We start from the raw sequence: 14,883 nt of genomic DNA on the forward strand, positions 1-14,883 counted from the left end.
TTTTTTATTTCCCCCACACTTTGTTATTGTTCTCACAAATTACATCTTTTTATATTGTGTATCCATTAACATATTTTTATATAGTTATTTATGCATTTGTCTTTTAACTTCCATACCAGAATTGAAAGTGATTTATGCAGTATCATCATAGTATTATAGTATTGTGTATTCTTCTATTTATTTACCTTTAAAGTGAGCTTTATACATTCATATGCTTTTGTGTTGCTGTGTAAGGTCCTTTGATTTCATCTTGAAGGACTACCTTTAGAGTTTCTTTAAAAGCAGGTCTGATGGGTGAATTCTCTCAGCTTTTGTTTATTTGAAAACGTTTTTATTTCTCTTTCGTTTTTCAAGGAAAGTTTTGCTGGACATAGTATTCCTGGTTGTCTGTTTTTTTGTTTTTTGTTTTTTTCTTTGAGCACTTTAAATATATTATCCTGCATCCCCTTATGGCCTATAAGATTTCTGTTGACGAATCTGCTGGTAGTCTTATGGAGCTCCTTAATAATCCCATCATTCTCAATCAGTTGTTCATCAGTGACTTGAATTCTGAAAAAGGGAAGCAAAAGCTTAGTATTTTCTAAAACCAGAAGATCTTGAGACTGTGAATTAGAGGACACTTTCCAGCTTATTTTACTTATTTATTTATTTACTTATTTAATTTTATTTTTTTAATTAAAAAAATTTTTTTTAATGTTTATTTTTGAGAGACAAAGAGAGACAGAGCTGGGGGTGGGTGGTGGTGCGGGGCAGAGAGAGAGAGGGAAACACGGAATCTGAAGCAGGCTCCAGGCTCTGAGCTGTCAGCACAGAGCCTGATGCGGGGCTCAAACTCACAAATGGTGAGATCGTGACATGAGCTGAAGTCTGACACTCAACCGGCTGAGCCACCCAGCTGCCCCCAGCTTATTTTAAATTTAAAGTCAGAGCATTCATTGTCTTTTCTGCCTGCAGAGAGTAGAATGATCAAGAACAGAGGGATCAAGAGCTCATAATTACATCTCAAATCAATCAATACACGTATGTTATTTCATTGGGAAAACAATGGTACATACTTTATGCAAAAAAAAAAAAAATTTCCACACGTCTATATCTGCATCTGTTTTCTTAATGAAATAATACCTATTTTGTTTTTCCCATTTACTTTTGAGGATATAATTTGGGCTATAATAGCCTTGGAACTGTTGAAGGCATGAATTTAAGATTATTTACAGTAAAAGTTTCCCACGTAGGTTTTTTTCATTCCTGAACTCAGAAAAAAAAAAAAAAAAAAAAACCCACCCATACATACTTTTTAAGTCTGGGGCTCATAAAAACAAAACAAAACAAAACAAAACAAAAAAACTGTACTCTTTAACATAAATAGAGTACTTTATTTCTTTTCTGACAATATAATTAAACCAGTTGTTTGGAAGCCATACGGCTAAATACACTATTTTATAAAATGTCAGTAAATGTACTGATTGCCTTCCCAGAACTAAGAATCTGTCAAAGTGTCTTGGTAGAAATCTTACCAGAAGGGGTAATTGAGACTTGTGTAATGCAATCTAAGATAACCTTTTGTTTTTAATTAAAATGGGGAATAAGAAGCCAATTCAAAAATTTGTCTCCGTTCATTTGCTCAATATAGGGTGATAGAACTTCTGTTTTAACAGAGTCCCAGCACTTGTTAAAAACATCAATTCTGGCTATGTGCTGTGAGCCTGTGGTCCTTATAATGTGTAGTTCCAAATGCTGCCATGGTATATCATGGTCAAGGTCATTAATGAATTAATGTTCAACTGTTACTTTTTGGTTAGTAGGGTTTGGAGAATTTTTCTTCCTTCTTGAAAGTGAATTAAAGTAGATGTTTTCTTAAGCTTAGAAGAAACAGACTTTCTAAGATTATAGCAGATAGAGGACATGTAACATTCTGGACAACAAAACTGAAATGCACTGGAAGGAAAATAATTCGTTTTGGTACTAAAGTGTGCCATTGATAGGCTCATAGTTTTATTGAGATATAATTCACATGCTTTGTGTTATATATGCTATGTAATTCATGCAAAGTGTACAGTTCAGTGATTTTTAGTATATTCACAGAGTTGTGCAAACATAATTACAAATACTTTGAGAACAGTTTTATCATCCCCCAAAGAAACCTTGTACCCATTAGCAATCACTCCCCATTTCCCTCTACAACTTTCCAATCTCATGCAATTACTTTCTGTCTCTATAGATTTGCCTGTTCTAGATATGTCATATAAATGGAATCATTTACTATGTGGTCTCTTATGATTGGCTTCTTTCACTTGACGTGATGTTTTCAAAGTTCATCCCTGTTGGTTCCTTTTCCTTTTTATGGCTGAATAATATTCCCACTGTAGGGCTATGCTACATTTTTTTTTTTTTAATAGAGCACAAGCAGGGAAGAGGGGCAGAGGGGGAGAAAGAGAATGTTAAGCAGGCTTCATGCTCAGCACGGATCCTAACATGGGGCTCGCTCCTGGGACCCTGGGATCATGACCTAAGCTGAAGTCAAGAGTCAGATGCTCAACCAGCACCATCCAGATGCCCCTAGGCTACATTTTATTTATCCATTCATCAGTTTATGGACCCTTGGGTTGTTTCCACTGTTTGGCTGTTGTGAATTATGTTGCTCTGAACATTCCTGTACAAGTTTTTTGTGTGGATATGTTTTCATTTCTCTTGGGTAGATTGATACCTAGAAGTAGAATATGTCATGGCTAATTATGGTTGAGTATCCCTGTCTTTCTTTCTTGCCATTTGCTTATCTTCTTTGGATCCTTTGCTCTTTTAGAGTTGGGTTATTTGTCCCTTTATTATAGAATTAGAAGAATTCTTTATATATTCTGAATACAGATATCTTATTCGATGGATGTTTTGTAAAAAAAAAAAAAAAAAAAAATTCCCCCATTCTGTGATTTTTTTTTTCCCCCCTCTGTGGTGCCCTTTGAAGGACAGATATTTTTAAGCTGGTGAAATGTATTTTTTTTTTTCTTTTGTTGCACTCGCTTTTGGTGTCCCATCTAAAAAGGCTTTGCCTAACCCAAGGTCACAAAGATTTACTACTATATTTTCTTCAAGAATTTGGTAGTGTTAGCACTGACACTTAGGTCTGAAATTTACTTTGAGTTAATTTTTATGTGTTGTGTAAGGAAAGGGCCCAGATTCATTCTTTTGTATGTGGCTATTCAGTTGTTGAAATCCAGTGTCATTTTTCAAAGAAACTCTTCTTTCTCCATTGTAGGTTTTTTGGAATATTTATCAAAAATCAACTGGACGGGAATGTAAGGATTTATTCTTGGACTCAGAGTTCTGTTTCATTGATCTATATTTCTTGTTGTTGTAACAATGCCACACTCTTTGGATTACTGTGGCTTTGTAGTAAGCTTTGAAATTGTGAAGTTTGGGTCCTCAAACTTGATTCTTTTTCAAGATTGTTTGGCTATTGGGGATCCCTTGCTTTTCCCCATGAATTTTAGGATCCACTTTTCAATTTTGGCAAAGAAGTCAGCTATGTTTTTGATGGGGATTATGTGGAATCTGCAGACCTTTTTGGAAAATATTACCATCTTAACAATATCACGTCTTTTCATCCACAAATGAATTGTTCTTCTTATTTTATCGTGGGGATTGAAATGGAGACCTGCAGGGAAGTTTTTGCCATTAACCCTCCCTTACCGTACAACTAATTTTACTTATTTCATATTGGAATAACATATTTCACTCTACAGTTATTTTTAGTGTATATATCCTAAGTGTCAGCTTCTCATTAGAACTGTACACTTCTTTGGGGCAGGATATATTTTAACTACTTTTGTATTGCTGAGAGGTAATGTCATAGTTGTTTAAGAAAAACATTTTTGATTGGTATTTGGTGGCTAATTACAAAAGAAATAGAGTATTAGTGGTACTGTGAAATTGCATTAACGAAAAATGGCTAGCTAACGTTAAGTCTTGAAATTTATATATATTCCCATTATTCTTTTGAAGAAAACCTCAATAATGATTGCTTTGGAGATTGATTTATTTTAGAAGGCATAACGAATATGTTCTTTAAATTCATTTTAGGTACCAAATCTGATTCCAGTTTTGATGTTCAAATTGGGAAGACCACTGGAACCTGTATTATATAATGATATCTTGTATACTTTGCCTACACTTGGTGTTCACAAGGTTTGTATTTAACCAATTTACTTGGGGGCAAAAAGAGAGTGAGGCATGAGGGGCGTCTGGGTGGCTCAGTCGGTTAAGCATCCAACTCTTGATTTTGGTTCAGGTCGTGATCTCAGTTTTGTGACTTCAAGCCCCACGCCAGGCTCTGTGCTGACAGCGTGGAGCCTGCTTGGGATTCTCCCTCTCTCTCTCTCTCTCTCTGCCCCTCCCCTGCTTGCATTCTCTCTGTCTTTCTCAAAAGTAAATTATAAATTTAAAAAGAGAAAGTGAGGCATGAATACTACATTGAAGTTTGTTTGGTATCGTGAAATTTTGAGCTCTTAATTTTGCCATGACCACTATTTTCCTTGTTGGGCCCAAAGTATTTATTATAGTATTTAAGAATGAATTCTTTGGGGGCGCCTGGGTGGCTCAGTCAGTTGAGCACCCGACTTCGGCTCAGGCCATGATCTCGCAGTTCGTGAGTTCGAGCCCCGCGTCAGGCTCTGTGCTGATGGCTCGGAGCCTGGAGCCTGCTTCAGATTCTGTGTCTCCCTCTCTCTGCCCCTTCCCCACTCATGCTCTGTCTTTCTCTGTCTCTCAAAGATGAATAAACATTTAAAAAAAAATTAAAGAATGAATTCTTTGAAATCATTTCATAGCCAAGTTTTCCCATTGGCTGTTGTCTGAGATTAGGTCTTTATGCCCCAAGGATTGCTAGCTAGCTCCTCCCTAAAACTAAGCCCCACCTCTCAGAAAGATGGGTAATATTATAGTTAGCTTCCATTTCAGTCCTTATTTTATAACAAGGGGTTTTCACGTTATTTTGGTAACCTCAGGATTATCTGCATTTACATTTGTGAAACCATAATTTCTTCAATATTTTCTAGGTGTGCATAGGACAAATTCTACGAGTGATCCAACTTCTTGGAACTACTCCACACCTAAGAGCTGTCACTGTGCGCTTGTTGACATCTTTGTGGGAAAAGCAGGTGAGCTCTGATAAAACACTTGCATATCAAACATGTTCCTTTCACCGAAGCAAATGAGTTTTTCAGTACGTGTGACAAAGCTTTGATACAGTCGTGTTAAGGAGTCACGTCCGTGATTGCATTGAGAAAGTTTGGTTCAGCGGGATGCTTTTGATCTGTAAGGCAGTCAGTTGTGATTGGCTCTCAAAGAGAAATTGAGAATAGAAAATAAACTTTTTTCCCTGAATTCTGAAATTGATTTTTCCATCTGTGTGGAAAAAGTAATAGAAGTGTGATTATAAACGATTAGAGCCTTTGTAATTAGGGTGAGATTCAGCCACCTTTTTCTTGTCTTATGAAATGAGGCATGCATGGGTCTCTAAGAAAATCCCCAGCAATCACAAAAGCATTGTTCTCTGCTGATTAGAAGAAATGCATTGTAATTAGCGATGCAAATGTGAGATTTGGAGGTAAAAATGCTGTGTAAAGTGATTATTCAACTCAAGTTGGGAAATTACCTTTTTTGTGAAATTGCCTTCTTAGGATCGTGTATATCCTGAACTGCAGCGTTTCATGGCCATGTCTGACGTGCCTTCTCTGTCTGTGGGCAAGGAAGTCCAGTGGGAGAAACTCATCGCTAAAGCAGCATCGATAAGAGACATATGTAAGCAAAGGTAAGCTGTGCTTAACTCTTGGGAATGTGTATCATGGTGTATTATTTTGCACCTAATTCTTTTATTGCAAGTGAGAAGCCAGGAAAGATAGGCAGAGGGTATTTGAGTAAGAATAAGTTAATTTTCAGGTCAAGTTTTCTAATTATAAAACTTAATAATATTGGATAATGACTTCAAGAAACAAGCATGTCTATCTCAGTACTAGCCTTGTATCTTGATTTATAGGAAATTCAGATCCTTTTCTGGATAATAATATTATAATAAAAATGTGATGTTATGTTTTCTTTTTTCTTTTTTTTTTTTGTATACAACAAATTTCTAAAACCTAAACAGTGGAGTAAAGTCAAACTGTTCGTTCTTATATTTTCCCCATGTTATGCCCGATTGTTATAAAGAGTTTTAATAGGGAAGGCCTTATTTGTGACTCATCGCATAGAATTAATTACTAGGAATTATTACAAGGGAGGCCTATTATTGAATCCTCATGTATGCTCTAGAGTATAGGAAGATGTGAGGGTCTTAGGAAAGTGACTCTGCCCTTGTCGATTATGGATTAATCCTGAAGCAGTAACGTGGATGATTCCGGTTTCAAATAAATCTCGGATCAGCATGGATCTAAACCTCAGCAATTCTGCTTCTTTTCTAAGCTTCAGTCTCTTGGCCACCCAAACATAACCTCACTCTACAGTCACACACATACAACCCAAGACCTGAGAGTTTGGATTCTCTTGAGGTATCGGCATGGAAAAAATTTTAGAGATGAAGGAATTATTAGCCACCATTTTTATTTTATTTTATTTTTTTTTTTTTTTGAGAGAGAGAGAGAATGCAAGCTAGGAGGGGCAGAGAGAGAGAGAGAGAGAGAGAGAGAGAGAGAGAGAATCCCAAGCAGATTCTATAGAATCAGTATGGAGCCCTGACGTGGGACTTGAACTCATGAACCGTGACATCATGACCTGAGCCGAAATCAAGAGTTGAATGCTTAACCGAGTGAGCCACCCAGGCACCCCATTAGCCAACATTTTAATTTTACACACTTAAAGTTGAGGTTCAGTAAAAGTTAAATATCAGCCCAGGTCAGAGTCTATTGAATTTATTCAGTCTTCCTTTCAGTTGCCACCTCAAGATCTGTTAGATGTTTCCAGTTTTGGAAAACCATTTCCGTTTGCCAGACAATGGAACCGTAGAATCCAGCCAGGCAGTTTAATCAGTTGGTATTTCGTTAGAGAAAACTATTACATCATTCAGGGGTGACCGGGAAAGCCAAGGATGGGCCTGAGCATTTCTCTGGGGAGTTAAAATCCTTTTGGGGACAGCACATGACATGTGGAATAGAGGAGAGGAGAGGAGGAGCCTGAGTGCATGAATCCAGCAGAGTGCCTGGCATGAGATAGGTGTTTGGTCAGTTACGATTCATATCATTATTTTTATCATCGTCCTCAGCATCAGCATCATTATTGTGATAGGTGTAACCCCCTTAGTTTTGCTACTGTCATAAATGACCTTCTGAGACGCAGTCCCTGCTTTTGTAGTCAGTGGCTGATAACCAGAGCAAGGGGCAGGCAGGAAATAGCTCTATCTTTTACTGATAATCTCAATGAGGTCAGTCAGTTCTTTCCACCATTACCGGAGACTTGAGTTTGTGTCAATTCAGACAATAGGATGTATGGCTTAGGGAAGAGTAACATTTGTTAGCACGGGTCCTCTTTTTTGGATAACATTTCTGTATCAGAAATGAGTCTCCGGTTACAGCAGTAACGACGATGATGCGAATCTTTGACGAAAACATGCATTCGTATTGGAGGGTCAGCGTTCAGTGGGCACAAGCGTAAAGAAAAGTACTAACGCTGTGTGTTCAGGCAGAAGTCCTGGGAGTGCGCCTGCGCTCTTCGACTTTAATCTGGTCTCTGAACGATCGTTTCTCACAGGCCCTATCAGCATGGAGCAGACATGTTGGCAGCCATTTCCCAGGTGTTGAATGAGTGCACCAAACCTGACCAAGCCACTCCAGCAGCCTTGGTGCTACAAGGTCTTCATGCCCTCTGCCAAGCTGAGGTAGGCTTTTCAACACTGTTTTGGATAGTTTTGCAGAAAATGTTTTACGAGGCATACGAGTTACCAGGCTGCAAGTTCAGAGTCGAGTAACCAAGTGCTGGAATAGTCACTCCCAGGGATTCTTGTTGGGGAAGGGAAGCAAGACCTTCTACGTTAGAAATCCTTTCTGGAGGGGAGTCTTGAAATGTCGGGTTCTGTGGACGTGCTCCAGAGGCTAAAGAAAACCACTGTATGCCGTTCCCTGTTCTTACTTGTCGTCGTTGGTAACATAGAAGGGAAAGTTAGGCTCTTGGAGCTCTTGAGTCTATTTGCTTCTTAGTTTGGTGGTCAGAGAGCCTTAAGAAGCAGAGAAGAAGGGATTGGCATAAGCCAGCGGGAGTTTTATAGCCAGCAAAAACGATTGTTGGCCCAAAGACTGGCCAAGGATTGTTTCTTTCCTGGTGATCAGTTTGGGTAGGATGGATTGATGTTAGACTTGAGCCTCCAAATCGTTTCCTGAACTTTATACCACTCCCCCAATCACAACACAGCAGAGAGAATCCTTAACCGTTTTGGAGAAATGCGGTAATTATGTCAGTGATCGTTTATCAACCGAACCAAAGTTTTCGCACAGTGAACATACTTACACGATTGTAGTCCTTTAGTGACTGAGACTAGGTGGAATTCTCTTAGCTTATGGCAATTATGGTTGAGATGATAATGAATATAATGATACAATAATACAGACAGTGACTGTATTGAGTGTTTATATGCCCCTGTTCTTGTGCAAAGTACTTTCCATTTATGTTCCTCATTAATTCTGCAATAGAGGGGTTATAACATCATTTTATAAATGAGGAAAATAGTCCTTGGAGGGAGGTTGTTTACTCAGGATTTTGGTATGAGAATAAACTCATTTTCTTTCTTTTTTCCTTTTTTTAATGTTTTTACATTTATTTGTTTTTGAGAGAGAGCACAAGTGAGCAGGGGCAGAGAGAAGAGGAGACAGAATCTAAATCAGGCTCTAGGCTCTGAGCTGTCAGCAGAGTCCGACAGGGGCTCGAACTCACAAACCGTGAGATCACGACCTGAGCCAAAGTCGGACGGTTAACCAACAGAGCCACCCAGGCGCCCCTAAAAGTAATTTTCTTTCGGATAAACACTTATTTTAGCAGAGAGCGAGCACTGTCACTGTTTAGAAACCAATGTGTGCTAAGGGCAATGCTTTTAGACCACATGCCCAGTAGTTGACAGAGTTGTTAAGGGTTTCATATTACAGCAGGGGACTACTATACATGACCAAGGACTTTTGTTCTTTACTGTGTCAGTTAGTCATCTGGAATTGCAAAGTGTCACTTTAATAATTCTATTACTTTCATAATAAATAATTCTTAATGTTATTTTGAAATGTGTTTTCGGTAGAAGCTTTGAGAGAAGAGAGAATTGTATACGTTTACCTAGGAATGGTGATCACTGTTACCATTTTGGGAGTATTTCCTTTTCATTATTTTTTCCAAACAGAAATCAGCTCATTTCCGAAATTAACTTTTTCCCTCTAACGAGTGGTAATTTTGTCTGACTGGGGCTGTAATTCCATTGTGTTCTCCACCCATTCAACAGCTCTGTTGTCTATAGATGCTTATTAACTCATAAGAAATGCTCAGTGTGTGGCGTTAGTTTTCTCATTCCGTTTCTCTAAGATATCATTAACTTGAGTAAGTACTGGAGATATGAAAAATGTTGCCTGATGTGGTAGGAAGCATTTTCGTTTTGGGGCAGTCATGGGACTGTACCTGGTATATATACCAGTTATTAGTTACGTGTCCTTTGGTTAGTTTACTTAACGTCTGAGCCTCTGTTTCTTCAAATGAAGATAAAAGATAACACACACACACACACACACACACACACCACACAAAACATACCTAGTATAATGTCTGCCCACACGGGTGCTCTTTAAATGTTGAGCTTGTTCCTGAAAGGTTGGTACACAGTTTGATATAGTCCATGCCATCAAGGAGGTTCAAAGTCATTTGTTTCTTGTTTAATCTTTTCTCTACAGCTCATGTATGATAGTGACTTGACTTCTTCCTGCAAATGGGATTCTGTCCTTTCAGTGCTGAAGCTCTTGTTGCCTCTTTCTATACTTAAAGGAGATAATTTGAGATGGTTGAAATCTATTCCCCCAATCCAAACTTCTACCCATAGCACCATATACTGTGTAAATCCACTCAGGTTGTCGTAACACAAATAACTTAAACTGGGTAGCTTATTAACACACATTTATTTCTCATGGTCTGGAGGCTGGTAAGTTTGAGATCCAGATTCACTGTCTCGTAAGAGCCTGCTTCTTGGTTCGTGGACCACTATCTTGATGGATAGCTTTCTTCTTGCCATAACCTCACATGCTGAAAGGGAAGGATAGCTCTCCGGAGTCTCTTTATGTGGGCATCAATCCCAGTCATGAAGGCTCTACCCTCATGACCTAGTCATCCCCTGAAGATCCTAGCTCCTAAAACTATCGCCTTGAGAATTACGATTTCAATATATGAATTTTGGAGGGGATACGAATGTTCAGCCTACAGCAGCTTCTTTACTTCTCACATTCCACCGTCTTGTGGAGGAATGGAGACATCATGTCTAGGTATTTTAATTAAGGAGGCTTGTGTCTTACTTTGATACCTTAATACTTTTTCCTCTGCTTGGTTAAAGGCACGTCACTTTTCCATTGTGTCTCACCCCTTCCCCTTCTGTTTCTTTTCATGTTATGAAATCCAAATCCCACATGATATTTTTATCAAAAACTTGCTTTTAAAACACTTCAACTGCCATGTCACAAATGAAAGAAGAAATCCTACGTGTCTTTCTAACAAAGGCACGCTAACTTCTTTTAATCCTTTCTGGAGAATAAATCATAAAACAACAGCCCCAATCCGTTAACTTCATTTATTACAAAGAATATTTTCTGGGGCACCTGGGTGGCTCAGTTGGTTAAGTGTCTGACCCTTGATTAATGTCATGATCTCATAGCTTGTGAGTTCAAGCCCTGAATTGGGCTCTGGGCTGGGGATGTGGCACCTGCCTAGGATTCTCTCTCTCTTCCTTTCTCTCCCTGCCCCTCCCCTGCTCTCCCTCTCTCTCACTCAAAACAAAACAAAAAAGAATACTTATTTTCATTTCCTTCTTTTTCTTTTTTTAAAGGTTATTTATTTATTTTGAGAAAGAGCAGGGGAGGGACAGAGAGAGAGAGAGAGAGAGAACGAACCCCAAGCAGGCTCCACACTGCCAGCATGGGGCTGGAACTCATGAATTGTGAGATCATGACTTGAGCCAAAATCAAGAGTCGGACGCTTAACCGACTGAGCCACCCAGGTGGCCCATCTCATCCCTTATTTTTCATCTTTCTTGTCTGGGGGACAACTCCACTATTTTATTGATATTTACTAGAGGTAAATAGTGTTATTTACCATCTTTTCCTCATGGATAGTACAAGTGTCCCAAGTTGTGGAATTTGTTCAAACTGACTGCATCACAGTTAATTTTGGCAACAGAAATATGCTCTTAAAAAAAAAAATGTTTGGTAATGAATAGCTCTATGTTCATTTAAATAAGTAGAAATAATCTGTTTCCCCTTGACGAGCCTTGATGGTAATTCATACATCTTTGGGTTTTGTTTAAGCCTTTCCAAGCTTTTTTGGTATGTGTTCATTATTTGTGAAGCTGCTGCTGTTATGTCCTGCGATGTGTGTTAAAGTTGCAAAAATATACTCAGTTTGGTGGCTCTCACCAGGCCACATCCACTAAGTTTGGCCTAGCCTTTTTCTCCTTTTTTTTTTTTTTTTTTTTTCCTGCCAGCATGCTATCCACAGAAGCCAGCATGCGTTCTGTGAGGCCATTTATTCTGTCTTCTAATTGATATCATGTGTGAAACATTGATGGTTGCCAAGCGTTTCAAGAATGAAAATATTCAGCATCGTTCTAAATCTATTTCCCAGTAGCATTTGGTAGTAATTTGTCTATCCACTGCTTTTTAGATCCTTGACTGTCAAATATAATTAGGAATGTAGAAAGCCTAAAACAGTGAAATTTTAGAAACCAGTGGGGAAAAGAGAGTAACATTGAATAACCCTATCTTTTGGAAAGTACCTCATTTGGAAAACCATCCCAAATTGGATTTCGTTGGGCTTTCCCATCCTTGCCTTTGTATAGGAAGCGGAGCTCTTTTTCTGAAGGTTGACAGGGAACCCCTCAGGTTTGGAGTCATAGTCATGAAATTCATTTGTCCTGGAGGGTGAGATTAAGCCTGCAATGACTGCTGCTTAATCATTTATCATGGTCTCCAGTGAGAGATTGAAAGGATGGATTCCATGTAAATGTCAGCTCTGTCAAGGTGAAGATTGTGGTTCCAATATGGGGTTCTTCTGTGCTGCTTTACTAAACAATTAGAAAGGGGAAATTCTAGGAATCTTGGTTAATTATAAAGACAAGACTGTAGTTTCCATTTGGGAACTGGAGAAGAAATGTACTCTTTTCTTAACACTATTGGTATATTAATTTAGGACTTCACACATGGGTTTTGTTTGCTGTTTGTTTTTGTACACGGAACTATGTGAAAGTTACAGCTACTATTTCTTGGGTACCTAATGTGAATTTGGACATTTTGTGATGTGGGGATTTTTTTTTTTTTTTTTTTTTTTTTTTTATACAGCGTGAGCAAGCAGGGGAGCGGGGCAGAGAGAGAAAGAGACAGAGAGGATCTCAAGCAGGCTTCAAGCTCAGTGCAGAGCCAGATAGGGGGCTCAATTCCAGGACCCTGGGATCATGACCTGAGCTGAAATCAAGAGCCAATGCTCTACCAACTTGAGCCACCCAGGTGCCCCGGGGAATTCATTTTATTTTGGAGAAACAGTGGCTCTGGTAATTCGAGTAAGTTTACAAGGTTCACATGGCTCATAAATGAAAGAGAAGGAAAGTAGATCTAAGACTCGCTCTGAGTCTGACACTCTTGTTAGTTTGAGGCTTCCTTCCTTTGAAAAATATGAGCTTGAAAGAAGAAACTTCCTCTGCCTTCAAGCTGAGGGTTTGCCATTTTAAAAGGAAAATTAATATTTTTGCATTATCTTTTTCATATTTTTTTCCATTCAGGCTTCTCATCTCATCACTTTTTGCCCCATTCCACCCCCATTTGCCTTAATTTCCTTTTTCTTTTTTAAAGTGTATTGTTACTTATTTTGAGAGCGAGTCAGAGTGCCTGCAAGGGGAGAGAGGGAGAGGGAGAGAGAGAGAGGCAGAGAGGGAGAATCCCAAGCATCGCCAATGTTATAACAGGTATCAGTACATCATTTATTTCTGTGGTTGGGTAATATTCTGTATGGCTGCTCTACATTTTACCCATTTATCAGTCAATGAATGGTTTCCTTTTTTTTTTTTTGGTCTATGAATAACGCTGCCGTGAACATTCGTGTACAGATTTTGGCATAGACCTATGTGTTCATGTTGGCGAGGTACACACCCAAGAATGGAAGTGCTGGGTCCCATGCTCACTCTATGTTTAACTGTTTAAGAAACTGCCAGACTGTTTTCCAAAATGGCTGTGCCATGTTGCGTTCCCACCAGCAGTGTATGAAGGTTCTAATTTCGCTGCTTCCTCGGCCACACTTCTTCTTAGCTGCCTTTTTTCCCCCTTTTTTTCTTTCTTTCGTTTTTTTAATGTTTGTTTTTGAGAGAGAGCACCCTTACGTGCATGCATGCAAGTGGGAGAGGGGCGGAGAGAGGGGGGGACAGAGGATCTGAAGCTGGCTTCACTCTGACGGCAGAGAGCCTGATGTGGAGCTTGAGCTCCTGAACTGTGAGATCACGACCTGAGCTGAAGTCACATGCTCAAGTGACTGAGCCACCCAGGCACCACCCCTTTTTCCTTTTTTCTAACTGTAGCCATCCTAGTGCATGCGAAGTGGGATCTCATTTAAGGCTTTGATTTGCATTTGTCGGATGATACTAAGCTTTTCTTATGTTTCTTGGCCACTTGTATGTCTTGTTGGAGGAATGTCTATTCTGATCCTTTGACTATTTTCTTCTTTATAGCATTTAACTTGCCTTGTCAGCCAAGTTACATTTTGTTCCTATAGGAATGATTAGTAAATGTTCTTGTACTTCAAAGTAAAGGAGACTGGGAAATCACGAGCTTTTTTATGGACCTTTTGCTACAAAGGGAGCTTATCAAACCATATGAAACATTAGATGAAGACCCGTATGTTCCATTTTACTACTCTGTCTGCATATTACGTTTTCTTTGTTTTTAATGAAATTAGCAGAATGTTTTCATTTTGGTTTATGTACAACTATCAGAGATGTTTTAATAATAGTATTAGTAAACATAGACTGATTTACTGAGTGTCTTCTGTATAGTAACCGTTATATACTACAATCATTATATTTATTATCTCATTTAATCTTACTCAAAAAAAAAAAAAGCCTTCTGAGTGCAAGGTACTGTTTTCTTCTGGGAGGCTGACAGTGGTTAAATTAATTGCCAGAGGTCATTAAGTTAACGCTTGATAGAGCCAAGATTCAAACCCAGATCTGTCTGAATTCATTTGTTTTAATTTAAAATTTTTTGAATGTTTATTTATTTTTGAGAGAGACAGAGCACAAGTTGGGGAGGGGCAGAGAGAGAGGGAGACACAGAATCTGAAGCAGGCTCCAGGCTCTGAGCCGTCAGCACAGAGCCCGATGCGGGGCTCAAACCCACAAACTGTGAGGTCATGACCTGAGCTGAAGTCTGGTATTTAACCGACTGAGCCACCCACGTGCCCCCAGATCTGTCTGAATTCAAAGTCTACATCTTAATCACCTTAAAAAAAAAACCCTAGCTTTGTTGAGAGATAATTCACAAACTACCACTATGTGTTTTTATTAGTCATGTTTGTGTTCAGTTGACCTTGTTATGGTGTGATATTATTCAAGAAATCTTTTTATGAGTGTGATATTTGTACTCATTTCCCACACGTCTTCTCCGTTTCCTTTGTGATTGGTTTACTGCACGA

General features: G+C 38.8%; 1 protein-coding gene across 1 annotated transcript in view; it reads left to right on the forward strand.

The window, feature by feature from the left end:
* The window catches only part of FOCAD (focadhesin), a 313,963-nt gene that overhangs the window by 145,269 nt on the left and 153,811 nt on the right, over window positions 1-14,883 (forward strand). Inside the window, exons 12-15 of the mRNA XM_049635278.1 lie at window positions 4,075-4,179; window positions 5,049-5,150; window positions 5,673-5,803; window positions 7,732-7,858. Coding sequence (XP_049491235.1) covers window positions 4,075-4,179; window positions 5,049-5,150; window positions 5,673-5,803; window positions 7,732-7,858 — 465 coding nt within the window. The remainder of the gene's footprint in view (window positions 1-4,074; window positions 4,180-5,048; window positions 5,151-5,672; window positions 5,804-7,731; window positions 7,859-14,883) is intronic.

This window comes from Panthera uncia, chromosome D4 (assembly GCF_023721935.1).
Source record: "Panthera uncia isolate 11264 chromosome D4, Puncia_PCG_1.0, whole genome shotgun sequence".
In the NCBI taxonomy this organism is placed as follows: domain Eukaryota; kingdom Metazoa; phylum Chordata; class Mammalia; order Carnivora; family Felidae; genus Panthera; species Panthera uncia.